We start from the raw sequence: 27,423 nt of genomic DNA, 5'->3' as shown, positions 1-27,423 counted from the left end.
AGGAACTAGGAAAGACAAAGATTTTTTTTCAAATTCTCTGTTAGTCATCATTATATTTTTTCGTTGTCCTTAAAGACACTATGTGTAGAATTTATATTGTAAAACTAGGGTTATCAAAAAAAAAGAAATGAACAAATTAATCACACAATTTTTCTGTGAGTATCACAACTAATTTCTTCTATACAGTGAAGCTTTTAAAGGTACACTATACAAGATTTTCATTTTTACAAAGTCAATTTGATGATAAACAAACTTGTAATAGGCGAATCGTTCACCTAGCATAGATATACAGCATAGACGTAGCTTTTTGGAGATAGTTTATTAATCCTTTACCTCCACAACAAAAGCATTTTAATTGTGTACAGGGGGGATAAGTCACAAGAAATTTGCTATTTACAACAGCAGAGTAAAATATAAATATATCGCAACTCTAGAGGAAGTTCTACAGTCGCCAAAAATACCTACATCTGACCTTTAATAATAGATATTGAACTTTAATATTATGGAATTAATGTAAAATCAACAAGGAATTCAAATTCTACTGTTAATTGGCCCCAACACTACACAAAAACATCCATCATTTCTTATTGTTCTGAAATCATAGTTGCGTTATAATGCAATGTGTCAAATTACTTGGCATACATGAATCCTGATGCAGTGTGAGATACCTGCTTTAACAACATCTACCCTAATATTATTATACATGTGTGTCTTAATGAACTTGTATTTGGTTTTAGGATGGTTTGTTTTTGTGGGCTTATTATGACCTCCGCGCAGCGAAGGTCATTTAGATTTAGTCAGAGTTTTTTTTCTTCCGGATTTTTTTTTTGTTTTGTTTTGTTTTTTTCTTCAGTGATGTTGTGTCAACGAATCCCAGGACTCTGAAAGACCGGGGTGCACGAAACTTGTTGAGCATGTAGCCCCACAAGGATGACACAGAACCAATGTTTTTCATTTTGATCCCACACCCCTCCGGCTGGATTGGACCCCCGCAAGGAGACTAGGGCGGACACAGTTTTCTGTGAATATCTCAAGAACCATAGGGCCTAGGAGGACCACATTTTTTTACTATGTTGGTCTCAAGTGGCCATGTCAACCCATCCCATAACCACTCATTTGATGTATAGCGCCACCTAGTTAAAAATGAAAAGCAAAAATGAGGCATTGTAATCACAGGTATCTTTGACTGACAGATTCAAAACTGTACAGAATTTGAAGTGTAAGATCATTATGACACCCTCTGAATGCATGCCCAGTTTTGTGGAATTCCGTTCATGGGGGACCATACAATAAATTAATATATGTGTACATTTAGTGACTGTACACTACGCATGCACACACACACATGCACTCATGAACACACACAAACACACACATAAAGATACATGCACACACATGCAGGCACACACACATAAACACACACACACACACATATAAACGCACACACACATAAACGCACACACATAAACACATGCACATACAGTACACACACACACACAGGTATGCACACACACACACACACACACACACACACACACACACAAATACACACACACAGTAGACATGTAGGCACACAGGCACGCACGCACACATAAACACAAACATGTACACGCACGCACTCACACACACACTCACTCACACACACACTTACACACCCACTCACAAGCGAACACACACACAGAGAAGCACAGATATACACAAAAGCAAACGCACACATGCACACACTCATTTACATACACAAAAACTGGAAGAGTAGGTGATTGAGTGGGAGATGGAGACAAATTGAGATGATTTATTTTTGCGGAGAGAATGTGCAGGACTCAACGGCGGTCATATTTTGTACCGCTTTGCAGTACATCTAGTTATTTGTGCTGTACTTCAGCCACATGACGTATGCTGACTGACCTGTGGTTGATTTACCTCTGTGTGAACTAACAATGTCCTTGCTTTTTACAGCTATTGGCAGTTCTTAACTAGTACAGGATGCAAAGTTTGTTACGGTCTTGTAGATCTGCTTTTCATCACCCTAATCCACCAGACAAGATTTTAATTGGTTCCACAGGAAGGCGTAGAACTGTTCAGTCATATTCAGGGAAGGTGCTAACAAGGTTACGTTAGACAGGTGTTTTTTGTGAAGAAAACAGCAGAACAATTTCATGGGACATTAATTTAGAACATGACCCAGTCTGGAAGATGATCCATTGTCTCTATTCTGTTTTGCTGAAATAAATAAGTATCTATTATAAAGGCAAATGTCAAAGGAGAACAGATTTATGAATTCTGCCTAATATTCTGGTGTCAACAGATAAGAGGCATATGCTAAACGTCCAAAGCATCCATTTTGATTTGATTTTGGCTTTCTAAATGATTCTTTTTCATTTACTTACTTACTTTTTTTGTTAAGCATAGACCAAGGCTGACTTATAGCCTGAAACAAATATTGTTTGTCTGACATGTTTTTTGCATGCTTGAGCTTTAATAAATCTAGCGCATAAGATCCATTGAAATCCTTTTGTAGAAATGTATACAGATGTATATTTAAAAAAAAAAACTCTCTGTGCAAATGTATATAGGCCCACCATAATATACAGGTCCTGCCAAAGGATGACTATGTGAAACAGAGGGCTCTGTATGAATTCTTTTCTGTATTCTGTATCAGTACTATTGTCAATATGTCTTGTATGTATGTGTTGTATGTATGTCTAGTACTCCTGTCTTCCTCTCTCATGAGATTCCTTTACAGTAACTCATGCTTGTTGTTATTTTTAAATAATCTTAGGTCATGTTTTTAGTGTTTTTGTCCAGACATGCTTAAGGTCGATGTGCCTGGAGGCTGTAGCCTGTAATGTTGTCATGGAAACAGCATGAGCAGTACCCCCACCCCCGCAACTTTGATCGGTTCTTGTTTTGTTGACACACCCAGGGCCACTGGACAATGGGGGTAGCAATGCCCTAGGGTAGCTAACCCACCTAATTAATTTGAAAATACAAGGCTGTGTCTCTTTTTTAATTTCATTGTGAATTCAGCAATATCATTGCAGCAGTTAGCATTTTGCTGTAATGTGTCCGTGTGTGTGACGGCATATTCTATTACACTATGCTACCTCCCTCTTGCTGCTGCTAGCTGCAGTAGCATGCTAGTCTCATTTCTGGCACACTCATGCCTTCTTCCTCCCTCCCTCTCTCTCTCTCCTTCTCACTCTCTCCCTCTCACTCCTTCTCTCGCTTTATCTTGGGCTCCCTCTCTCACACCCACCCACGCACAAACGCACACGCACGCCCCAGCCTTTTTTTGATGGTGCTTGTTTATTGAAAGACTACTGCAGTCTTTCTCCCTAAGAGTAATTTGCTTAGGAGCTCCGAAAAGCCTTCGATATATACAAGGTTGTACCTCTTCCAAGCATTATTGGCTGGAGGACAGTGATGTCATTCTTCTGCTGATTGGCTCTTAAGCGGATGGAGAGAGAAAGGGACCGAGAGAGGGAGGGGGAGAGGGAGAGGAAGAGGGAGGGAGAAAAAGATGCCGGCTGCTGAAAATGGGTGGTGGCTTTAGCGGACGCTTGTGTGCTTTTTTGTGCGAGTGCAAGGTTGCCATGAGTAACCATGAAGAGAATGATGTGAAAACGAGCTGAATCGTTGCTGTAGCTACAGCAGACGAGTCGTACGGACAGGAATGAGGCGTCTCATATGCAAAAACATCTGTGACTGTGAGTGTGTGAAGCTGTCTCTGTGTTATGTATGTATATGTATACGGATAAAGCACTGTTCTAGCCATGTTGCCATGGCTGTAGGGTTAAGCATTGCATGTGCGTATTAGAGGCTATGGGGTGTTGGCTCAGATGGTTTACCACAGCGATCTGATTTAAGTAGATGCTTAATACAGCAGACAGTTTCTCGTGCTTGTGGTTATATGATGTTTTTTTTATTCATTATAGCTGTTTATCTGAGCATTATTGTTGACTTTTGTTTGCCTCTTGGATGGAGGTATGTGGCTATGGTTGTGGAGTGAGCTTTACCCAGCCATGATGTGTGGGTGTGAAATGTGTTTTTTCTTTTTTTGTATGTACATGTATGTGTTTGATAAAAGGCAGACATCCGTTGTCTCTGAAGAGCCTTGATCATGCAGAACTCTATGCAGCTGTTCCTGTTGCTTTGGCTGCCATGAACTTAATCATGACTTCAGCTTAAAACTAAATGCTCCTGGAATTTGTACTAGAAAACATGCATTACAAAAGCTTAGAATATGACCTCAGTGGCCCGTCGATGGAGTTTGGGTCGGGGACCAACTGTATATGCTGCTGAAATAGGAAACCACTTTCACTGCTGATCGACCGCAATCCTGCTGTTTTTTTTTTTGCCTCCAGTTGTTTTTTTTTGTGTGGTCATGCTACATTTAACTCTTGTCAGATTTAGACAGACATTTGATTGTTGTTTTTAAATAAATGTTTATTTGGCTGAGGGTTTTGATTTATTATTGTTAAGTAGAGTTTGATGTGTGTGTACCTTCAATAACATAGAAGTTAAACATGCATTTATGGCCTGTTAGTCTCCATATCTAAGGTCTCTGTGTTTGCGTGTGTCTAGATCGCAGCTTTGATGATGATGACTCAGTGGATGGCAGCAGGCCCTCCTCGGCTCAGGCCTTTAAAGTACCAAAAGTACCCAAGAAACAGGAGGCCCGCAGACCCAGTGCTACTGGATCCAAACTAATAGGTAAGCACAAAAATATACACACACACACACACACACACACACATATATACACACATATACACACACACACACACACACATATACAGACACACACACACACACACACACACACACACACACACACACACACACACACACACACACACAGGCAAATACTAACACCCATACATACACGTCACCAGTTATTACATGTAACCAATACCACTTAGACCTTTATACCTTTAGTGTTGTGGAATGGGGATTAACACTGGGCATGCTCTGTGGCTGCCAGGTGTTAAGTAATGTTAGTGAGTTTAAGCCAGAATCCCAGATGATGTCATATTTGGAATATTTCAATAAGTGAAGTAATAGTTGATACCTCCCTCTGTGTATACACAAAATCCAAGTGTTTTCCATGGCTTGTTCTGATGATGACGGCATTTTGTAAACCCATGGATCTAGTGTTTAGTAGTTGAGTCAACACAATGGGCCTAGACCAAGCTTTGTGTGTTTGACTTTGCTGCCCTGGTGGTCTGCTACAGGAATGCTACAGGTACCAGCATTGCTGTGTGTGTGTGTGTGTGTGTGTGTGTGTGTACTGTGCCTCCCTCATTTATTATGAATTTGAAATAACTGATGAGAAATTCCTCTGTGACTGACAGAAAGTTAATGTTATGAGGTGCTGACAGACAGGTGTGAAATTTGACATAGGCTTATTAATTTCACTGTGCGCTGACAAATCAGTGTTGGATTTTTAACACATTTGGTTATTTTAATTATTTTAGCGTCACTGTTTAAACTGCTCCAGAAGGTATAAAGTTTTCGAATGAAGGATGCAGGTGAAATAGCAGAATGGGCTTATTGCTTTTTAGCTCGTCATATTACATTATCAAAATTAAATGTTGCATGAAATGTATCATGAAGTGTTATTGGATTACCTATTGATATTACATATTGTCAAACATAATATGATACAATGCACATGCTAGCACACATTCCTAAGCAAAACCCTCAGATAGGCAACTACTCCCTAGGATCTTAACAAAGCAGATCATTTCACTGTGATGAAGGGCTTTCCGCCTTCTCAGCATTTGGTGTGGCATAACATTGTTGGCACAGCAGACTGCCAATAAGTGATTGTTCTGACAGGATGCGATGCGAGCGAACATTAGCGATAAAATCCGTTTAATTACATTCTTTTCAATTGGAATGTCCTGACTGTACGCAGTGCTGTGCAGAGCGACGCAACGCAACGTTTTCAGAGAACTTTTGACGGACGCCCCGTTTCTGTTTTCCTTCTGTCGTATCGCGTTGCTCTGCTATTTTGAATGAGAAACTTTTACATTACATTACATTACATTTAGCAGACACTTCTTGACTAAAGTGACTTACATATGTCAGCTATATTACAAGGGATCACATTGTCCCCGGAGGAGCAACTTGGGGTTAAGTTCCTTGCTCAAGGGCACAACGGTGGAAGCCGGGAATTGAACTGACAACTTTCAGGCTACTGCACGCTAGCCCAGCTCCTTAACCACTACACTACCACCGCCCACTTGACACAGTAAGGGCATATTTAACGGATTCACTGTAGACAGAAAACGCCTAATACTACAAGACAGACGCTGGCTCGGATCCTGTTAGGACACCCTGTAATATTAAAGGTGCAGTCCATGATTGTAGTCCACTAGACATTTAGTCAAATACAAAGAATTGCTCCTCACAGCCCTCTTGCAGTGCATCCAGTGTGCACACTCAAAAACACTCTGGTGTTTTAAACACAGACTTGACACTCTAAATGGGGAACATTAACAGTTCCAGAGAATCAATACGTGGCTTTAGGAGTGTTCATGGGTGTAATTTGATTGTTTTGTTTTTTTCAGCTCAAACCACAGCTGTTCACTTGAATGGTGTGTTTGTATGAACATACTGTGTGTGTTTGCTGTGACATTTGAATTCACTACTTGTGGGTTTCTGCTCAGGTGGATCAAAGGAGGGAGCAGGAGCTCTTGATGAAGAAGATTTTGTCAAAGCCTTCACTGATGTGCCTACAGTCCAGGTATCACACACTCTCACTCACTCACTCACTCACTCACTCACTCACTCACTCACACTCTCTCTCTCTCTCTCTCTCTCTCTCTCTCTCTCTCTCTCTCTCTCTCTCAGACAGACACACAGATACTTACCCTTTTAATCTCTAAAATATGGTATAATTGATACATGGTACGGTATATCTATTTTTTGTGCTGCGTTTACTTGCTTACACTTACGTATTTCCAATCAGATCTACTCTTCACGGGACTTGGAGGACAACCTGAATAAAATCCGAGAAGTGCTGTCAGATGACAAACATGACTGGGACCAAAGAGCCAACGCTGTAAGTCATTCTCTCTCATACCTCGAGTCGAATTGTGCCTCAAAGCCCTCAACGCAATAATTATATTTTTGCCCACTCCTACACCTACACAAGGTTATGTACATATGCTTGCAAAATATGAATACACCCACCTATTACTGTTGATAAATTCGGGATGAGTTGTCTTGGATTGACATTCGCTGTAGCTTAGATTAATCTCAAGCACATCTCAAGACCTTTTTGTTTAATGATCACTTCTCCACACCCAACACATAGCTTCATACAGATAACTTGTCTTTGCTGTATTGTTTTGTTTGTTTGTTGTTGTGTTTCCTTGCCTTCCTACTATGTAAAGCGACCTTGGGTTTGAGAAAAGCGCTATATAAAATAAACGTATTATTATTATTATTATTATCTTGACCGCTGGAAACCCCTCTGACCCGGCACGTGAATGTGTTTGTGCAGCTGAAGAAGATCCGCTCGCTGATGGTCGCCGGAGCAGCAGACCATGACTGTTTCTACCAGCACCTGCGGCTGCTTGATAGCGCCTTCAAGCTGTCCGCTAAAGACCTGCGATCTCAGGTGGTGCGCGAGGCCTGCGTCACAGTCGCGTAAGTCTGGGCTAGTGGGTATGGTATCGGTCTTTTGGGCGATACTAAACAGTCCGTAGCATCCAATGCCCAGTAATGACAGAATAACCGTAAAAGTCTTATTTGGTGTGAGTTCAGTCTGAGAAGTTACGTTTTTGTGTTGCAGTAGTAAGTGATGCACTGGATGCATTTATTCTCCCATCAGAGGAATAGCTTCAATGCAGCGGCATTGCGTAATGAAGTACAAAAGTAATGGTGGTCTTCACACGGAGAGATCTTGTCTTGAAATGCAAAGATACTAGCCTGAAGCAAATTAATGAAATCGGCTGCCTCCGGTTTTATTTGTGTCAGGCCCACATAATCATTATATAATCTGTTACTGTAAGATCTGAATAATTTATATTCTGATGTTTATGGATAGGAAGAATATCTTGATCATGGAATCCAGTATGAAAAACTGGCAGAAATTGGTAACCGAGTGTCTGCCACTAGAGTGGGCCTACTCTACACATAATGGCTCCAGGGATGAGCAGGCGCACAAAGTGGGTTAATCTTCATCACCCACCTTCCCCTCCTCTGAGAACATGAACTGTGGGGGATCTAGCGAAACCGAAGACAAGGGAACTGTTGCATTGTTAGGATTATACAACAGGTGTGTCTTAAAAAAAATAGAATATCGTGGAACGGTTAAGTTAAGTTTTTCCCCCTAATTTAGTTCATAAAGTGATTATTTTATATATTCAAGATTCATTACATTTACAGTGAAATATGTCAAGGCATCTTTTGTTTGAGTGTTGATTATTACAGGTCATGACAATCAAAAAAATGTTTCTCAAAATATTAGAATAAAGATTTAGAATAAAGATGTTATAATACAGAAATGTTGGTTTCCTGAGCCTTTAATCTCTTAGTCTGGTTCAGTAAACACAACCACAATCATGGGAAACACTTCTGACTTGACAGTAGTCCAGAATACAGCTATCCACTAGGATGGTAAACCACAGAAGGTCATTGTTGAAAGAAGCAGGGTGTTCACAGAGTGCTGCATCAAAGCATATTCATGTGAAGTTGACTGGAAGGGAAAAGTGAGGTAAGAAAAGGTGTGCAAGCAACAAGGATGACCGCAGCCTTGAGAGAGTTGTCAAGCAAAGGCGATTCAAGAACTTGTACCGGGGGAGTGTACCGAGGCTGGAGTCTGCATCAAGAGCCACCACGCACAGAGGTGTCCAGGAAATGTGTCACATTACTAGTGTCAAGCCACTCTTGAATCAGGGACAAGGTTCGAGCATCTTACTTGGGCTAAAGGAGAGACAGAACTGGACCGTTGCCCAGAAGTCCAAACTCCTTTTCACATAAACACAAATTTTGCATTTCATTTGGATATTCGGATCCAATCAAGGTCCCAAGAGTCAGGAGGAAGAGTGGAGAGGCACAGAATCCAAGTTGCTTCAAGTTTTATATTTCCAGTCAGTGATGATTTGGGGTGCCATGTCTGGTGTGTTGGTTCGCTGTGTTTTATCAAGTCCAAAGTCAATACAGGACATTTGAAAGCACTTCATGCTTCCATCTGCTGACAAGCTTTATGGAGATGCTGATTTCCTTTTCCAGCAAGACTTGGCACCTGCCCACAGTGCCAAAACTGCTATTAACTGGTTTGCTTACCATGGTATTACTGTGCTTAATTGGCCAGACAACTCGTCTGACCTGAATCCCATAGAGCAGGGGTTCTTATGTCAATTTTCACCTTTGCATTCCCTGTTCTGCATGTTTGTGTGTAGGTATCTGTCTACATTGCTGGGGAATAAGTTTGATCATGGAGCAGAGGCCATCGTTCCTGTGCTCTTCAACCTCATCCCCAACTGTGCGAAGATCATGGCCTCATCCGGAGTGGCTGCTATACGCTGCATCATACGGGTAAACACACACACAGTGTACATGCACCGTTTATCTGAGTGCTGGAATAGTGTGTACCAGAGGAAATAAAAACAGAACATATTTAATTCGTATAAGAAAGTTGAAGTGTGTGTGTGTGTGTGTGTGTGTGTGTGTGTGTGTGTGTGTGTGTGTGTGTGTTCCTTTACAGCACACGCATGTTCCGCGCCTCATCCCACTCATCACCAGTAACTGCGCCTCGAAATCGGTAGCAGTGAGAAGGTAAGAATGGACAGGGATGAAAAAGTCTGTGTGTGTGTGCGTATATATATATATATATATATATATATATATATATATATATATATATATATATATATATATAAAAAAATATAATATACTATACTACGTGTGTGTGTGTGTGCGTGTGTTGATGGAGTGTAAGTTGCCCTCTTCTAAAAGTTCTGAATAGAGTGAAAATGGTGTAGAGTGGTTAGTGCATCATTGTGCACCTGCTGACTTGTGTTTACCGTTGTGTGTGTTTTATTGCCTCTTTTCAGACGCTGTTATGAGTTCCTGGATCTGCTTCTTCAAGAGTGGCAGACTCATTCTCTTGAGAGGTACATCTTGTGAATATCGGGGATAAACAATACTATTGTGTAATGGCCGATAACGAAACTAAGAATATTTAGATATTCTCTCTGAGTCTCACCCACCTCCACCCCACCCCAACCCCTAATCTTACACTTGACTACTTAGGATCAGTGAAACTGATGGTAATCAGTATCAGATCGAAACATCTGTCCAAGAATGTAGCATTTTTAACTCTCCATGTCCCTCGCCTGGTTCTTCTCTCCTCTCACAGGCACGCTTCAGTGCTGGTGGAAAGCATTAAGAAGGGCATCCGGGACGCCGACTCGGAGGCTCGAGTGGAGGCTAGGAAGTAAGGCTGCTCACTCACGTTGTGTGTGTGTGTGTGTGTGTGCGTGCATGCGTGTCTTATTAAAAATGTTCTAGTCCATCCACATTAAATGCATGAAGAAATAGTATTTATATCTCACCACTGTTAAGTCCTTTCTTGTACATGTGGCTGGTCTCAAATCCTACACATTATTATGTATTGTCTATCTAGTATTGGACCGTCAGGTCACTCAATGATTATGGTCACTTGCATTCCAATAATTCCATAAAAATCCAGATAGATGTTTTTAAGAGATTTCCAGACATGTTGGCTTGGTTATTTTGGTTCCATCTGACCCCATTTTACACAAGCCTAGCCTGCCCTGTCCCTTACTGCCCTACATCAGATCCGATATCATCAACTGCCTCTCTCTCTCTCTCTCTCTCTCTCTCTCTCTATCTCTATCTCTATCTCTATCTATCTCTCTCTATCTATCTCTTTCTTTCTCTCTCTCTATCTCTCTCTCTCTCTCTCTCTCTCTCTCTCTCTGTGTGTTCTCCCACCCCTCCCCCATCCCTCCTTTTTCTCTCAGGGCCTACTGGGGTCTTCAGGCTCATTTCCCATCCGAGGCCGAGTCTCTGTACTCCTCGTTAGAGCCATCCTACCAGAAGACCCTTCAGTCCTTCCTCCGTAGCTCGGGTAGTGCGGCGTCCCTGCCCCAGTCTGACCGCTCCTCCTCTTCCTCACAGGAGAGCTTAAAGTAAGCTCAGTCACAAATACAAACATGCTCGTAAACACATACACAGATATATACATATTCACTACCTAGATAGATAGATAGATAGATTTTCTTTCTTTCTTTCTTTCTTTCTTTCTTTCGTTAGCTATCTAAACGTGTTCTCTTCTCTTCTAAAGCCGTCCTTTGGGGAAGTGGTCTGCTGCCCCTGGACGAGGTAAGTCATCATAGCCTTGACACATTCTGTAGTTCTCAAACTATGCACCATGACCCGCAATAGAATGTGTCCAAAATCTGAAATGTCTGAATTTGACATTTTATTTTGCCCGGCGATGTAGCACTTTTTAGAGGCACATTTGCTCATAGCTCTCCCTGTCCCTGCTGCTGACAAGCAACCTCAAACATGGTTCAGTATGATGTCGTCTGATCTAAGTGCTGAGTGATTGATGGCTTTCATCAGGCATACAACTTAGAGCTTGGCCTGTTGTTCAATCGTCTCTCTCTTGATGATCAGTTTTTTGCTGAGTCAGAGAATCTTCATTGACCCATTTGCTCCTGGCGCTGGTGATGTGGTTCTGGCCAACCCCAGCCTTGCTGCTTTATGCTTCTTTTTTTTACGGAGGAATGGCTTTCATTAAGCCTGATAGATGAAGTACTTCTGGGATGTTTGTCTTGGCAGCTCCCTCCACCTCTGCACAGGACCCATGCAGGTCTGTCAGAGTGAGATTCCTGATCGCCTCTTTGATTTTCTGGTTGTTGAGCCTGGCCGGATGACAAACTTTCTAAAGACATCTGGTGTTCTTCAGTTTTGCAATGGGAAATGTTCTCTGGAAATGCTTTTGTCTTTGCATTTGCCCTGATCTTTACTTTGAATCAGTTTGATTCCAGAAAACTAGAGAGAAGTCCTTGAACTTCATTGCTTATATATTGGTGTGATCTACACTGTCGATAGTGTTGTTTTTCCTATCACATTATTGAGAAATTAAAAAGTTAATCAATGCAATCATGGTGCATGTTTTATGGGCTTATTTAGTCAATTAGATGTTTGTAAAAAAATATGCACAGCATGGATTCATTGCTACTGCTTATCCTGAATGTTATGTTGTGAATAGGAAATGTGTGATTTATTTATTAGATCTCTTAATACATCTTTGCTACAAATAATTTGAGTTGAGATGGTGTGTAACTGCTGGGTGATGATATGTTTATACTCTGGTACTCTCCCCAGTTCCAGCCAAGTCTACCGGCTCACCAGGCTCCCTGCAGCGTTCCCGTAGCGACGTGGACGTTACCGCGGCAGCCGGGGCAGCGGCTCGCCAGAAGGGAGGGGCATCCCGGACGCCCGTAGGCTCCTATGCATCACTAGGTAGGCCAGCTCCCCTCTTTCCCCCAGTACTGTTCAATATGGGTGTGCTTGGGTGAGCCCCAAATGTGGAAGGGTGTATATAGACAGCAGTGTTATAATACAAAAACAGCAGCAGTATGTAAACAAAAGGTTTTTGCCGTGTTGCTTATTGATTATGTTTTTCTTTCCTTATTACCATGTTAAAGGTATTTAGTGGCAGTTCTGTTTGTAATGCCCTTTACAGTCACGATCATCTCAGGGTCTTTTATGGAATCAAGGCCTACATTTTCCACAGGCAGGCACATGGGCAGCAGCATAGAAAAGAAGCGCCTGTCTTGGGGCCAAGAGTGAGGCAGAGTCAGGAAAGGGGGGAGGGGGCGTCAGGAGGAAGAGAGAAGAAGTGACAGGAAGAAAGTGATGGAGGTGCAGAGGAGACTGAAACATCTGGTTCTGTCCGTGTACTTGGCCTAATCCTCTGTGCCTGTGCCCTTGCGGACACACTTCTCTCTTACCCTTCAGTCTGCAGACGTGCTCTTGTTTGTCTTGCTCTCACCGTGCATGATTGATGCACAAAACTGGTCCAAAAAGTTTCTCTCCTTGGTTCAGCTCACCCAGGTAATGTCTGGGCATTGCACTAGGGTGCTGACAGGATCCAGAGAGTGTCTGGAGTTCAACTCCATTGTGGAAAGGGACCTGTATGAGTGCTTTGAGAGAGCGAGTGCTTGCGTGATGCATGTGTGTGGAGCCTGAGTGTTTTTCTGGGTCTTTTAACTCCTCTACTCCTCTCCTTTACTCTTCTTTCTGGCCTGAAAGATGATGCCACTGATAAGATGGATGGTAAGATCATGTCGTTTCTCTCTGTCTCTGTAACTTCATCTGGATCTTCATGGTCGTGGTTGGAATGCTATACTATTTTGTTGACTCCCTGTTCCCTATATAGAAGAATCTATCAATATAGGGATTTCTATGGAAATAGGGAATATCTGTAGCATAACAATACTTAAATACCTGTTTTTACAGTGCATACATTTAAGATGGCTTACTCAAAGCATGTTGAATGTAATGTTAAACCAAAATAAATGGTAATAGATAATAAATACAAATAATTTTAGGTGTTCATAGACATGCTTTTAATAGTTGTAAAGGCATTCTTGTTTTTCTTCAGTCAACTCCCCATACAATGGGGAAATTCCCATGTACATTGTCGGTACAATTTGCAATGCATTGTGGTTATACATAGTGTATTAATGTATCTGATCAAGTCATAGCTGTGAATTTAAAAAGACTGCATGCACTATGTAGAAATGCATGTTGTATTGTACTAGGGAGGGATTCCAACCACAGGCCATGGTAGTGCTGACATCCTGATCCCTGTCTTCTCTCTGCTCATTCTCTCCCATCCATCTCCTTCATCTACTCATCTGGCCATTTCCTCTCTGACCTCTCACAGCCGTGCATCTGGCTTTCAGCTTATGTGTGTTGTGCCGACTGTCCAGATGTGGGACTGGACATCTGGGTCTGTTAGGGGTTTACATATAGACCCTTTCAAGAGAGTTCCATTATCAGCATCATAGTTGGCCCCACAAGACTTCCTTTTTAACATTCCATATGTTATCTTAATGCAGAGGAAGTAGATTGGGGCCCAAATAGAACGTTCAAGCATTGTTTTTGTTTTTATTGTTGAAAGGGTCCATAAGGCCTAACTACATTTTTGTTTTTTTGTCCGTCCCCCCCAGGACGCCTTCGAACAAAGCAAGTATTGTCCACAGCAAACAGTGTCCAGACCGACTCGAGGGGACGCAGCCGAACAAAGATGGTGTCACAGTCTCAACGTAAGTGTGTCTGACCAGAAGTGCAGCTGTGTGTTTGATTGAGTGAGCTGTAGTGCTGGGGTGTAATCTTCCACTCCTCAACTCTTTCTGTGCCTTAGGTTCAGATGATTCAGATTGTACACCAGGTACCTGCTTGTGAGGATGCATGTGTGTGTGAGTGTGTGTCTGTGTGAGTGTGTGTGTGTGTGTGTGTGTGTGTTCATTTCCTTGCATGCCTTGCGTGTTTACTTCATCGGGGTGTGTCACCATAGAGTCCATTTCTGTCTGAACCAAAGCCTTCAAGTTTATCACATACACAGTTCCACATAAATTCAGCTGTGTACATGTTCTGTGTGGTGTGTGTGGGTTTGTGTCTTTGGGTGGGGATTGGGTTCTGTACAGAGTGCTGAGCAAACTGGATATAGGCTTACTTGAGGAGGTTGATTTTGACCTCCACGCGGCCCACCTGAACACTGAGGGTGACCTTTGACCCCCAGACCCTAAATCCTTGTCCAGGCCCAGCGCTGCTGGAGAGAGGGGGGTCCGTGTGACCATGTGTTAGCTGGTGTGCTGAGTCGGTGTGCAGCTTGGCTTCTCCTGTGTGGTCAGAATGTGCTGCTCTTCTGTGTCATCATCATCATAATCAGCCTACATCAGCCTCCACTCTGTCAACACAGTGTTTGTTTACCTGTTGTGAATAAACTCATCATTGCCATTCGCCTTTTAATCTGCTGCTCCTGTGAACTCGGCTCTTAAATTACGGGCCGTACTGCCCAACTGAAATCCTACCCTCTTGTTGGCTCAGGATCACAATCAGCCAATCCAGTTGGGGGTAAGCACTTCCTCGTGTCTCATACATGTTCCTTCTCTTAGTTTTCCCTCTTTTTTTTGTGGGCTCCACCATTTCCTCTCTAAGTGGTGTTAGCACACACCAAGTGTGTTCACTGTTCTGGAATTGAGCTAGTAGGTGTTGTGAGTGTTGGAATGTGGGAATGTGGTAGTTGTAGTTTATTTCTCATCAACATAGTCGGACTTGTTATAGGCTTTAGTACACTACCTGTTTGTGATAGCTGGTATTTTTGCTAATTTGTTTCTGACTGTCCTAAAGTCAGATTTTGTTAAATGTTGCCACATCACTGGAACATTTATATAACTGAAACTCTGTGTGTTTGTGTGTGTGTGTGTTCGTTGGTGTCTGTGTGGTGCTTTAGTTAGCTGTACAGACATAGCTTTTCGGAAATACTGAATTGATTTGTTCTGGCACAGTAAATTTATCATACAACAGGCGGAAAACAGTGTTCAGCTCTCAGAAGTAATTGAATGATTACCGTGTAAATGTATTTTATTGGGGAGGAAAGCATGTTTACGTTGACAAAATAAAATCCTTTGTTCAAAAGTACAGAAGTAGTGATGCTGATGGGGAACATTTAGTCTGGAAACTAGGCGTTTAATGGCATGAAGCCAATAGGCCTACTGTGCACTGGCGAGGGTATGCCATCTGGTGGCAGTAGCTTGATCTACCATGGATCACTCTCAGTTGTAAGGACAGAGAACATAAATACGATGGATGAGAGCACAATCTGAACAATTAGATATTGAAAAGGAACACAGAGGAAGAAGGGATTCACAGATGACCCAAAACATTATGACCACTTTCCAAATATTCTGGTGGTCCTCTGTATGCCACCAGAACATCTCTAACCTGCTGTGGCATGGATTCTACAAGACCTCTGAGGGTGCTCTGGAGATGCTCACAGATCTTTTATGTTCTATAAGTTATGATGTGGAGTTGACATGGATTGGACTTGCACCACATCGCTGAGATGTTTGATGGGATCGAGAGCTGGAGAATTTGGAGGCCAGGGCAACATCTTCATCTCTTTCTATTTCTTGGACCATTAGTGGACACACAGTGTGTGTTTTTGGCAAGATGCCTTATTCCAAAAGGGGCCACTATCTTTAGGGAAAACGCACAACAATGCATTGATTTAGGGTTAATAGACACCAACAAGAAGTTCTGTACCAAAGGTTTCCCAGCAGAACAGTGTCTAGAGGATCATACTCCTTCCTGTGACTCCTACATGTTCTTCTGACAATGCATCTCCTGGGTAAACCATGTACACGTACCAGGCATTTCCTGTAGAAAACGACTCATCTGACCAAGCGACCTTCTTCCATTGCTCCAGACCAGTGCAAATGCTCTCCTTCCCAATGGCAGTGCTTTCTCTGGTGGATACGGGCAGGCGTGGGCAACCCCCCACCCCAGACTAACCTGCTTCATTAACAACAGAGTGCAAAGCACCTGATGTTGTAAGAGGTTCCTCTTGTAGAGATTATTAGAATCTTTCTGCTCTTCTGTTGGTTCGACTACATGCCAAGTGAACCAGACACCCTGACAGTGATCCCACCTTGGGCTTTTGTGAGGTAGTCGTTACTGCTGAAGCCTGGCAGTTTCGGCATATCAACTCCAGGAGCACACTGTTATTTATTGTCTAATATATCCCAGGCCTTGAAAATCTCCGTTGTCAATTAAGGGTATTTTCTTTGATTGAGCGTAATGTTTTGGCCCATCAGTGTAAACGAAGACCACTTGCTAAATTGGGATAACCATTGTTTCCCAAGTTGAAATGTTTTTATGATGAAAAAATAAAATACAGACACAAATATTCAACATTTCTTCCCCAGGGTACACAACAGGATAGTGTGCCATCACAAGATATTGAACTTTGGTTGAGAAGATTGTGTGTGTATGTATGTGTGTGTGTGTGTTTACATTTTCACGTCTGTGTTTGTGTTCGTATGTCTTTGTGGTTGTGTGTGTGCTCTGCTGACGTCCATCTCTCCCCTGCAGCGGGGTCTCGCTCAGGCTCTCCTGGCCGAGTGCTAAACAGCACAGCTCTGAGCATGCTCAGTACGGCCCCCCGCAGCATTGGGACCGGGCCACAGCGACGCAGTCGGATACCACGGAGCCAGGGAGCTAGTCGAGACAACAGCCCCACACGCCTGTCTGTGGGTAAGAAAACATTTACATCCACACACATGTACACACTCTTACGAGGGACGCCACACACATGTACACACTCTTACGTGGGACGCCACACACATGTACACACTCTTACGAGGGACGCCACACACATGTACACACTCTTACGTGGGACGCCACACACACGTACACACTCTTACGTGGGACGCCACACACACACGTACACACTCTTACGTGGGACGCCACACACATGTACACACTCTTACGAGGGACGCGACAGAGATGTACAATGGCCATGAACTTGGAAACACCAACATCTATCTATTTGCATACCTACGTAAAGTACTTAGTATACTACTCATTTTTTGATATCTGATTTTTAGGTGTCTCTAAGCAGGACACGATTAATTGCCTCTAAATTGCCGCTGATTTTACTTCCGTTCAGTTGTTTTTGTTGTCATCTCTAAATCAACAACTTTCCTACTTTTTCAGCTCCATCCAGTCTCACGCACATCTACAATGGAGCCAAAGGAGGTAGAAACTCCGTCCTCTGCATTCCCAGCTTTTTGCCTTTGTTGGAATAGGAATGTATTACTCAAGCCTTTCCTGTCTGGCTCACAGTTGCACCCGTCTGATATTACCCCTCCACCCCCCCCCCCCCCCCCTCCCGTAGCCCGGGGCAGCCGAATCCCACGGCCCAGCGTGAGTCAGGGGTGCAGTCGGGAGGCGAGTCGCGAGAGCAGTCGAGACGCCAGCCCTGTGCGGTCCTTCACCCCTCTCGGTGAGTAACACGGCTCACACCACGTCCTAACATAGCAAGCGCCTGAGCTGGCCTGGGAAGAGCCCGGTCACACCTCCATTTCTGACTAGTAATGTAACAGCTGCTGATTTCATTTTGGTTTGCAACGGTGACATGCCAGTGGGAATTCATAGATCTCAAGCTAAATGATATAGATCATTCTGATGAAGTTGCTTTTGGATTCTGCCCATGCTGTAACAACAGATGCTAGCTGGAGAATAGTGCATGTTATATAAAGGTAAAACAGGACTGTCACCATGAAGAGCTATGTGTTGGGAATGCTACCTGTTAGCGACTATAATGGCACAAATGTCCCGTCTTGACCTACTAGCGCCTTTGGTTATTAGCCTCGCCTATCTGGCAGTAGTGTTGCTCGATGAGACCCAGGGGGATCCATATCACAGTAAAAATGCAAAGAAGTCTCCCACAATATACAATGTCTAGCATACAGAATTTTTTGCTGATGGTTACACAGTCTGGAAGAAAATTTGACGAACTGCGTACAAGTAGTCTGCTGGTCAGCATGGGGGGAAAAATGCCAACTGGATGAAACAGGATCCCAAAATGGAGCTGTTATATGCCGAATCGACAATACATTTCTCCACAATATGTCTTTTTTTAATTTGATTTATTCCCAGTGTGTGACTTCTGCTTAGAGAATCTAGTTTTACACAGATAAGTTTTACACTGATGGCGTTCATTTTTGGCAACTGTCAATATGAAGAAATACCTGCTGCGCGGAGGAGCGGCCGATGTGTCTCGCACCACGGATACTCATGAGTGACCACTTCTCTGCTTGCGCTTGCATGTCTCTTGCCTGGACCTTCAGACAACTTGCTGATGCTTGTTGCTGTCAAGTCAGTGGAGTGCTGTCTGTGCTTTTACACAGTACTGTTTATGTAGTGCTCTGTTGACTGGACTTCATTAAAGCATCAAGCAGCATTGATTTAGAGGTGGGCAGTTAATGGAGAATTTACCAATAATCATTACTGACTTCTTACTGTCCAAAATTCTTCTTTTGGGGATGAATTTGGTGTGTGTGTAGGAGTGTTTTTTTTTTGTTTTTTTTGGGAATGCTCACAGTGTCATTTGGCACAAATGATACCGTAATCATTCCAATACGAGTCAAATGATCATGCATTTGTAATAGTCAACATGCATCTGTGAAATTATTATTTTAGGTCCTCCTCTTCCAGCACAATTCGTATTGATTTTCTTGTAACCACTTAGCTGTAAGAGCATGATGACTTCCATGATGACTTCCTGCCTATTAAAGATGCATGTCTCTGTAATGTAAAACCGCGTGCCTGTGTGTGTGTGTGTGCGTGCCTGTGTGTGTGTGCGTGCCTGTGTGTGTGTGTGTGTGTGTGTGTGTGTGTGTGTGTGTGTGTGTGTGTGCCTTTGTATGAGTGAACGGAAGAGAGAATTGAGAGTTGTGGGTGGTTGTGTTGTGAAACACTGCTTGTTTACGACTGTCTCTGTAGGTCCCATGCTACTCGAGTCAGGGGGAAGAAGCAGAACTGGACTCTAAATGGCATTAGTTGGTATAAGTGGGTGTTGGTGTGCACTCGGGTACTCACAATGGGTCTGGGCACGAGGTTTGAGGTAGAGGGTCTGTCTCCTTGCTCTTGTATGTGCCTGTCGCCATGGCTCTAACCCTGCGCTGTGTGTGTGTATATGTGTGTACGTGTGTGTGTGTGTGTGTGTGTGTGTTACAGCATCGCGACACTACTCTCGCTCCACTGGTGCGCTCCATGTTGCCGAAGCCTTTGGGGCAGCAGGTGATCTCCAGTCTCTACTTCGCTCCCTCGCTCTCATGTTGAATTCCCATTTCATTCATTTGGTCTCCATTCAGCTCTCAGCGGACATTTTCTTTGGTCATCTCATTGCCCGTCAGAATTTTTAATATCATTTAGCGGTCAGGTGAAGGCAGGATGTCGAAAGGAAAGGAATGAATTCTGAAATGCCTACGCATGCAGGCTAACGCAAACATTTACTGACCCCACACATGGGCAGATCTCCCTTCACCTGATAACCGTGTCACGGCTCATTTCACAAGTTCATTTTTGTGTTGTTCCTTTTCAAAACTCCTTTTGTTCTGTTCATTCTATATTTCATTCATTTTGCAAGGTAAGTTTCATCCAGCCATAAAGGTATTTTCGGAAACTTTTATTTTATATGATATGACTAGCATATGGGTGCATACGGTTATATAAGTTGTGCTGATGGTGTCTAGTAGGATTATTGATATACTGAGATGTTTCGTGTAATAATTACTACACTATTAAGTTTAATTTCATTTTGATTTCATTGTTTCACCAGTGATAAGATTAAGTCTACATTCTGGTGTGAAGTGACATGATTGGTATACCTCACACCTCCAGTTTAGCCTTAGTTTAGGTGGTGGATGATTCTTGTGCTTACATTGTGTTTTGTGTATGTGTTCTTGGAAGGATCTGCTTTGGGGATATCACAGTCTAGTCGTCTGTCGTCGTCTGTGAGTGCCATGAGAGTTTTAAACACTGGATCGGATGTGGAGGAGGCTCTGGCTGATGCTTTGGTAACACACACACACACAGACACACACACACACAGACACAAATAAGCACACACATGACTCACATATGCTTTCACATACACGTATTGATATGTGGTCATAATAATTATTGTTCTTTATTCACAACTTATTCGCTCTGTGTTTTATAATCCTCTCTTCACCTTGTGCTAACAGCCAAAACCTTTATCTGTACGTGCTGTGTCTTACTCTTACTCTGTACTCTTGCTGTCTTAATGCTGCCAGTTATTAGGAGACATGAGGAGCAAGGTGGGTCAAACATGCATCACTCGCCTTCTCTTTCTCTCTCTCTCTCACTCTCACTCTCTCTCTCTCTCTCTCTCTCTCTCTCTCTCTCTCTCTCTCTCTCTCTCTCTCTCTCTCTCTCTCTCACTTTCTCTCTCTCTCTCTCACTCTCTCTCTCTCTCTCTCTCTCTCACTTTCTCTCTCTCTCTCTCACTTTCTCACTCTCTCTCGTTCCTTTCTTTATGCTTGTGTAGCAGAGTCTTAACTCAGCTGCTGCTCTCTATTGCTCAGTGTGTACTCATGTTGGGTGTGTGCATGTCTATGGATGGTTTCTGTGTGTGTCTGTCCCTCTGCAGAAGAAACCCGCGCGACGACGCTACGAGACGTACGGGATGTACTCCGACGACGACGCCAACAGCGACGCGTCCAGCGCGTGCTCCGAGCGCTCCTACTCGTCTCGGAACGGCAGCAGCATCCCCACGTACATGCGGCAGACGGAGGATGTGGCCGAGGTGCTGAACCGCTGCGCCTCGGCCAACTGGAGCGAGAGGAAGGAGGGGCTTATGGGTCTCCAGACGCTGCTGAAGAACCAGCGGACGCTCAGGTGCGCACACACACACACTCACTCACTGCACGGCTTGCGTGTAGTTTTTTTTTGGAGGGGGGTGAATTCACACAGTGCATGTGCATGTCTTTGTAATCGTGTGTGCTTATTTATGGGGGGGGGGAAACCAGGACCGTTGGTACTGGAGTGCTGGAGTACTTGTAGTTTGTCTGGACATACGTAAGATGGAAGATCAAGGCGACGTGATCTACGTGATTGGTGGGATGAAGGGGGTCATCCATAAATCTGTTTTGCAATATAGGCAACCTTTTTGATCACTGCGTGTTTGAAGCATGAACCAAATAGTAATTTCTTGTTTTGTTTTTTTAGCATAAAAGCATATTTATCCTCTTAAACACGTGTTGTTTGTGTCTGTCTCCTTGCAGTCGTGTGGAACTGAAGAGGTTATGTGAGATTTTCACGAGAATGTTCGCTGACCCTCACAGCAAGGTATTACCGGCACGCCATGAAAAAGAAAAGGAAAACCACTCACTCACTACGTTCACACACTCACCTGCTCGCACGTCTGATCTAAAAAAAAAAAAAACACCTTGTAGTGGATTCTGCCGAAACCAAAGCCTGCGCACTCGCTCAAATGTGACACTCACCAACACCCACCAGGCATGTACACACACTAATCCTGGTGTTGGGGATGGGCAATGGCATGCCAGGGGCACCTCTTTGGCCGGTTCTAGCACAATAAGCTACTTCCGCTTCTGCAGTTGCGCACTTCTTTCACTGTCACACACAGATATTTCTTTCTTTCTGCCCCACAGATGCACTGGGCTGAGTTTGACACATAAGCATGTTTAACTGGTCACCCACCCTCAAGATAATCTATCTTTACGTATAATTGAATATCGTTGAACCTATAACATCTATATCTTAAGCTGCTCTTTTCTCTTGGTTGCATTACTGTGTCTGCGATTTGATGAAATGTTAGCATGTACTATGCGCTAACCAGCAGAAACAGTGATTTGACAAAAAGGAAGATGTGTACATTAGAATGTACTGTTTAGTTGCCAGATGACTGAAACAGTGTAATTTTTGACGAGGTTGCTGTTTCAGTTCATTCTGACATTTTGGCACATTTAGACAGCTTAACTTGCTTGTATGATTCTTGCTTGTATGAATATTGATTTGTTTTGGATTTTCCAATCACCAACCAAATTTACATTTTTGTAATCTATTAGACAGTTTTGTGATGTCACATTGCTCTAGCGATCTAAACAAGATGAAAAGAATCAGCAGCTCACATCAGCTTATCATTGATCTACATATGACCATATGTACTGTAATGTGTGTTGATTTCTTGCAGTCTTTGGAGACCTGGTTGTATATAACTAGCTTTAAATTGAGCTAAATTCAGAATGACCGAAGAATTTGCTGGTATTTGTTTGTTTGTTGGTACCCTCATCAAGGGTTTGCGTTTTGTTTGGAGATGTTGCTGATCGGATCATAAATGGCCGCAGCAACAAAGAGGATTGACTGAAGAATTTGTTGGTATTTGCGGGTGCCCACATCAAGGATTGTGGTTTGTCTGGTTATTTTGCTGATCCGATCATAAATGGCCGCAACAACGAAGAGGAATGACTGAAGAAATTGTTCGTGTTTGTGGGACCCAGCATCAAGAATGTGTGGTTTGTCTGGTTATTTTGCTGATCGGATCATAAATGGCCACAGAATCAAAGAGGAATGACCGAAGAATTTGTTTGTATTTATTGGTATAGAACCCATCATGAATGTAAAGGGCGGTGGGTCTGGGACGCCAGACACCACTGTTGAGACCTCTGGAGGTGTCGTGGGCCTAATTCAACAAAACACTGAAGAAGGAAGGTGCCTGCTTGATAACCCCAGTGAAATGCTCTCAAAGGCTGCTCTGTTGACGATCTTTTTTGCCCACAAAGGTTGCTTATTGGTTGGTTATTTTGTTGGGTGGTAAATAGGTTGCTTATTGGTTGGTTATTTTGTTGGGTGGTAAATAGGTTGCTTATTGGTTGGTTATTTTGTTGGATGGTAAATAGGTTGCTTATTGGTTGGTTATTTTGTTGGATGGTAGATAGGCTTGGTTTGCTTAATAGTTGGCTGCTGTGGGAAATCCCTACATGTAGCACTAGGACTTTGACACCTCTCTGTATATCTGAAAGTGTTTTATAAGTTATCCCTTACAGACCAGTATCAGATTACTATCACGTTTGCAGGGCTGTGTCTTCCTGCATTTAAGTCTTTAGGCAAGACCTTTGAGTGCCGTCATGTTGGGCTCATTAGCCAGATTTAAGACCACGCCCAAGGGATTTGTTTTTTGAGAGATAAGATTTGAGGTTTGGCTAAGTGGCTACAAGCTACATTTACAGAAAGCATGCAGCTCCACGTGCGCTAAAGTCTACATATTAACTTAATCATTTATGTTGTCTGTTACTGGCCATGCAAATGGTCTCCTGGGTTCCTCCCTCTGATTTCCACCGTGATTGGATGATTATGAGCATCAGCTCTGTGATTGACAGGCATTGGTCCCGCCCTTTTTTCTGATTCACAGCGAGACGCCAGAGGCTTCGGCTCGGCAGAATCCATTATCAGTTCTGCCTCCTTCAAGGTACCACAAATACACAGTCAGCCATTCTGTGACACAGACATGCACAATCACACGTGCTTAGGCATCATTCTCACACTCCATCACTACTGTTGTCATTCAAACACATTTTGTTCTCATTATCACTTGCCACGAGACGAGAGATACCCCTGAAAGGGGAATTCCGGCATTTTTCGGAATTCCGGCAGCACAAGTACTATTGTTAGATGTCTTTAGGTATTTCTAATTAGGGACACAAAGATGAAAATCTGTTCAGTAATAATTGAGCAAGCGAAGTGAGCTTGCTAAGCATTAATATAGGCCATCTACTAAAATCAAACTGATGGCACACATCTATCAAGACGGGATCAGAATCCTCTCCATGTTTGCTGACATTTGTAATGGCATGTTGAGCTAGCTTGTTTACTGCTGAATAGATTTGTATTGCTTTGTCCCTAATGAAAGTGCTCGAAGACATCTTAGGAACATTAGGATCCCAGGTTACAAAATACCAGAATTCTCCTTTAAGCAGCACTTAATTGAAAGCCTTAAGTACACAATACACTGTTTACACAATGCATAACTCTGTGTCCTTCCACTTACCACAGACAAATCCCCCCCACCTGTACACACATACACACCCCTGGAGATATGTGGATGTATTGCATGACCTAATAAATTAGTCCTGAGCCAGACATTTATCTCTTTCTTTCTGTCTCTGTCTCCCTCTCTCCCTCCATGCTTCCTCCCGATGAACCTATGAAGAGAGTAAGTTTGTCTCAAAACTATTTCATAGACACACGTATATACATACACACGTGTAACATTTAGGATGAAATATGAAATATGAGTAACTTTTTGGATAGACCAACTATAACCGTGTTTTATTATCATATTTTTATAAAATTATGATCTCTCAGGTTTGCTTTGTGTGTTTTTATGTACGTTAATTGTTTGTTTCTATGTATATACTTCTGTGGAGGTGATGGCAGTGTCCGACGATGTAAAAGTGGTGTGAGCATGGGTGTAACTGTTGTCTGCATCATCAGGTTTTCAGCATGTTTTTGGAGACGCTGGTGGACTTCATCGGGGTGCATAAGGACGACCTGCAGGACTGGCTGTTTGTGCTGCTCACTCAGCTGCTGAAGAAGATGGGCGCTGACCTCCTGGGGTCGGTCCAGGCCAAAGTGCAGAGGGCTTTGGATGTTACCAGGTGGGGGCACATTCTACACTTTGAAATCTCACTCACTTAGTCATATGGATGCAGAGGCATATGCCATTCTTAAGTTAATTGTACAGAATTATATTCTTATATTCTGATTGGACATTTACAAAATTATTAATTACATGTATTGAAAATGTATTCTTTATTTTCATGTACATAGATCAGGAGTGATAAATGTTGGGTACTGCTAGAAGAAAGCACTGTTGCTTTTACTTAGAATAGATCCACTTGTGTACTAGTAAAGATATGGTAAAAGATCCTGTTGTCGGGAGGATTTTTTCTAGTCTTGTAAACAAACACACACAAATGGACAGACAGACACAGATGCTCCCATAGGATGCTCCAGATTATAATACCGTCTGCCCCCTACTGGGCATTAGGGAAATTAACCGAATGGACACATGATAAATTAGGCAAATGGGGGTATGTGACCGCTGACTCATGTTAAGCCTATTTCAACATTATCCGTTATAAGTTTTCAGAAATGTGCTTTAATCATGTGATGAATACTCACCCAGTTCTCTCTGTCTCATTCCTCTATAGAGAGTCATTCGCCAATGATCTTCAGTTTACCATCCTGATGCGGTTCACAGTTGACCAAACTCAGACTCCAAACCTGAAGGTATGTGGCTGGGTGTCTGCTGGGACACACAGGTGGGGAACTGGTTTGGGAATAGCTGGTGGAGAGGCTAGGTTCTTGGTAAGCCCCTTAAAGCCTCAGAAAAATATTTCAAGGTATTGCATCATATCCACTCTCACTGTCGCTTGTAACTGGAAGCCTGTTGAAACTCCGTAGCTGTCAGCTAGCAATTCAGCATCCCGTTTACTCCTCCCTTGCCAATGATGAAATCTGATATAAAAATAGCTACTGAGGATTTCTTGATTGCACCCTGGACACATACTTCAAAAGTACTGCATTTTGCATTTTCCAACAATACCAAGATCACTGTTAGAAACTATGTAGTTTTACTTGAGAACTGTCTCTATAATGTATAATGAAAATGGGTTGGAACAAAACATCTCCAGGAAGGACCCAGTTGGTAAGTATACAGGTGAGGATTGTTCTACTTAGTTATTCTAAGTGTTAGTTGCATTAAAGTGCTTTGAGTGGTAACCACAAGTGTGATCTTGTGTGTTGGAATCTGGAATTGTTAAGGAGATGCACATACTGTACTTCCAATAAGGGCTCTGCTGTTTATTTGTTGTAACACACCCACTGCTAATATAGCAGACCAGTGTGTTCAAAGCCTTTTACTGGGGCAAAACATACCTGAATTACATTTCCAGCATTAGAATTTACACACTTATGCATCAGCTCGTTCACCTCTTTATTTAGGTAAACACCCCACTTTAGTCATCAGCCAGAGAAACTCACAACCAGAGTTGCCGTAATTGTTACCCCGATAAACTGCATAACGAATATAGTTATAGTGTCAATTATTTGTTATTTGAGTAACACACAATTAATCGGATATTACAAGAGGTCAGGTCATTATTGGAAGTCAGTTTCTGGATATTTTTGCAGGAATTTCAAGAATTTGGTCCAGCAACTTTCTTCCTTATGATATTCCTAATGGATCTGATTGCATTTTGCATGTGAAAAATGCTGATCTGTCAAGGGATTCATGGCCTCCGAGTTAGAGATGGGTTAGACTGATGATCTAGGTGCTCAGGGTGTTGTATGCCTTGGTCAGCCATAGGAAAGTAACTTCTGAAATGAGAGCTCACCTGGTTCTCCTAAGGGACCGTTAGGAGAAATAAGGAAAGATAAGAATAGAGTGAGAAGAAGAACAGAGTATTCTGAGATCTTAAGTTGAACCTAAATTGGACTTCTGCAGTTGAGGGACTGACACTCTGACTGACTCACTGTTCCCAGGTGTATGTCTTTTACATATATTCATTCACCGTTAACCTGTCACGTCTTTGAATACTGTTTGAACTATGATACAGGCAATTTGAGCTCTTAATGAAGCTCTGTTCTCGTTTGGTATGGGATGATAAAAGTCAGTTCAGTTACAAACTTGGAGAAGACCCATATCTGTGTACTTGTCTCTGTTACTGAAGACAGTGTTGTTGCTAAAAGTACTAGTGATATTACCTCAATAGATTTTTTTTTAAATAGTTAGGGTTTTCTTTTCTT

General features: G+C 42.7%; 1 protein-coding gene across 22 annotated transcripts in view; it reads left to right on the top strand.

Moving 5' to 3' along the window:
* The window catches only part of clasp2 (cytoplasmic linker associated protein 2), a 53,553-nt gene that overhangs the window by 16,547 nt on the left and 9,583 nt on the right, over positions 1-27,423 (top strand). For 2 of the 22 annotated variants that reach the window (XM_042077111.1, XM_042077127.1), the window contains 26 exons: positions 4,585-4,713; positions 6,675-6,751; positions 6,977-7,069; positions 7,514-7,659; positions 9,417-9,552; positions 9,722-9,792; positions 10,071-10,130; positions 10,376-10,453; positions 11,004-11,171; positions 11,327-11,364; positions 12,376-12,513; positions 13,306-13,329; positions 14,229-14,324; positions 14,423-14,449; positions 17,155-17,316; positions 17,779-17,820; positions 17,960-18,067; positions 19,804-19,866; positions 20,539-20,645; positions 20,886-20,909; positions 21,242-21,489; positions 21,876-21,939; positions 24,026-24,082; positions 24,824-24,826; positions 25,108-25,271; positions 25,827-25,905. In XM_042077111.1, the coding sequence (XP_041933045.1) occupies positions 4,585-4,713; positions 6,675-6,751; positions 6,977-7,069; positions 7,514-7,659; positions 9,417-9,552; positions 9,722-9,792; positions 10,071-10,130; positions 10,376-10,453; positions 11,004-11,171; positions 11,327-11,364; positions 12,376-12,513; positions 13,306-13,329; positions 14,229-14,324; positions 14,423-14,449; positions 17,155-17,316; positions 17,779-17,820; positions 17,960-18,067; positions 19,804-19,866; positions 20,539-20,645; positions 20,886-20,909; positions 21,242-21,489; positions 21,876-21,939; positions 24,026-24,082; positions 24,824-24,826; positions 25,108-25,271; positions 25,827-25,905 (2,402 nt within the window). Of the gene's footprint in view, positions 1-3,524; positions 3,708-4,584; positions 4,714-6,674; positions 6,752-6,976; positions 7,070-7,513; positions 7,660-9,416; positions 9,553-9,721; positions 9,793-10,070; positions 10,131-10,375; positions 10,454-11,003; positions 11,172-11,326; positions 11,365-12,375; positions 12,514-13,305; positions 13,330-14,228; positions 14,325-14,422; positions 14,450-17,154; positions 17,317-17,778; positions 17,821-17,959; positions 18,068-19,803; positions 19,867-20,538; positions 20,646-20,885; positions 20,910-21,241; positions 21,490-21,875; positions 21,940-24,025; positions 24,083-24,823; positions 24,827-25,107; positions 25,272-25,826; positions 25,906-27,423 lie in introns of those variants that run through there. The other 20 variants (XM_042077126.1, XM_042077112.1, XM_042077113.1 and 17 more) reach the window with 20 other exon arrangements.

Source organism: Alosa sapidissima, chromosome 21 (genome assembly GCF_018492685.1).
Source record: "Alosa sapidissima isolate fAloSap1 chromosome 21, fAloSap1.pri, whole genome shotgun sequence".
Classification (NCBI taxonomy): domain Eukaryota; kingdom Metazoa; phylum Chordata; class Actinopteri; order Clupeiformes; family Clupeidae; genus Alosa; species Alosa sapidissima.
Note: the sequence above shows the minus strand (reverse complement) of the source record. Positions and strands in the feature narration are given on the sequence as shown.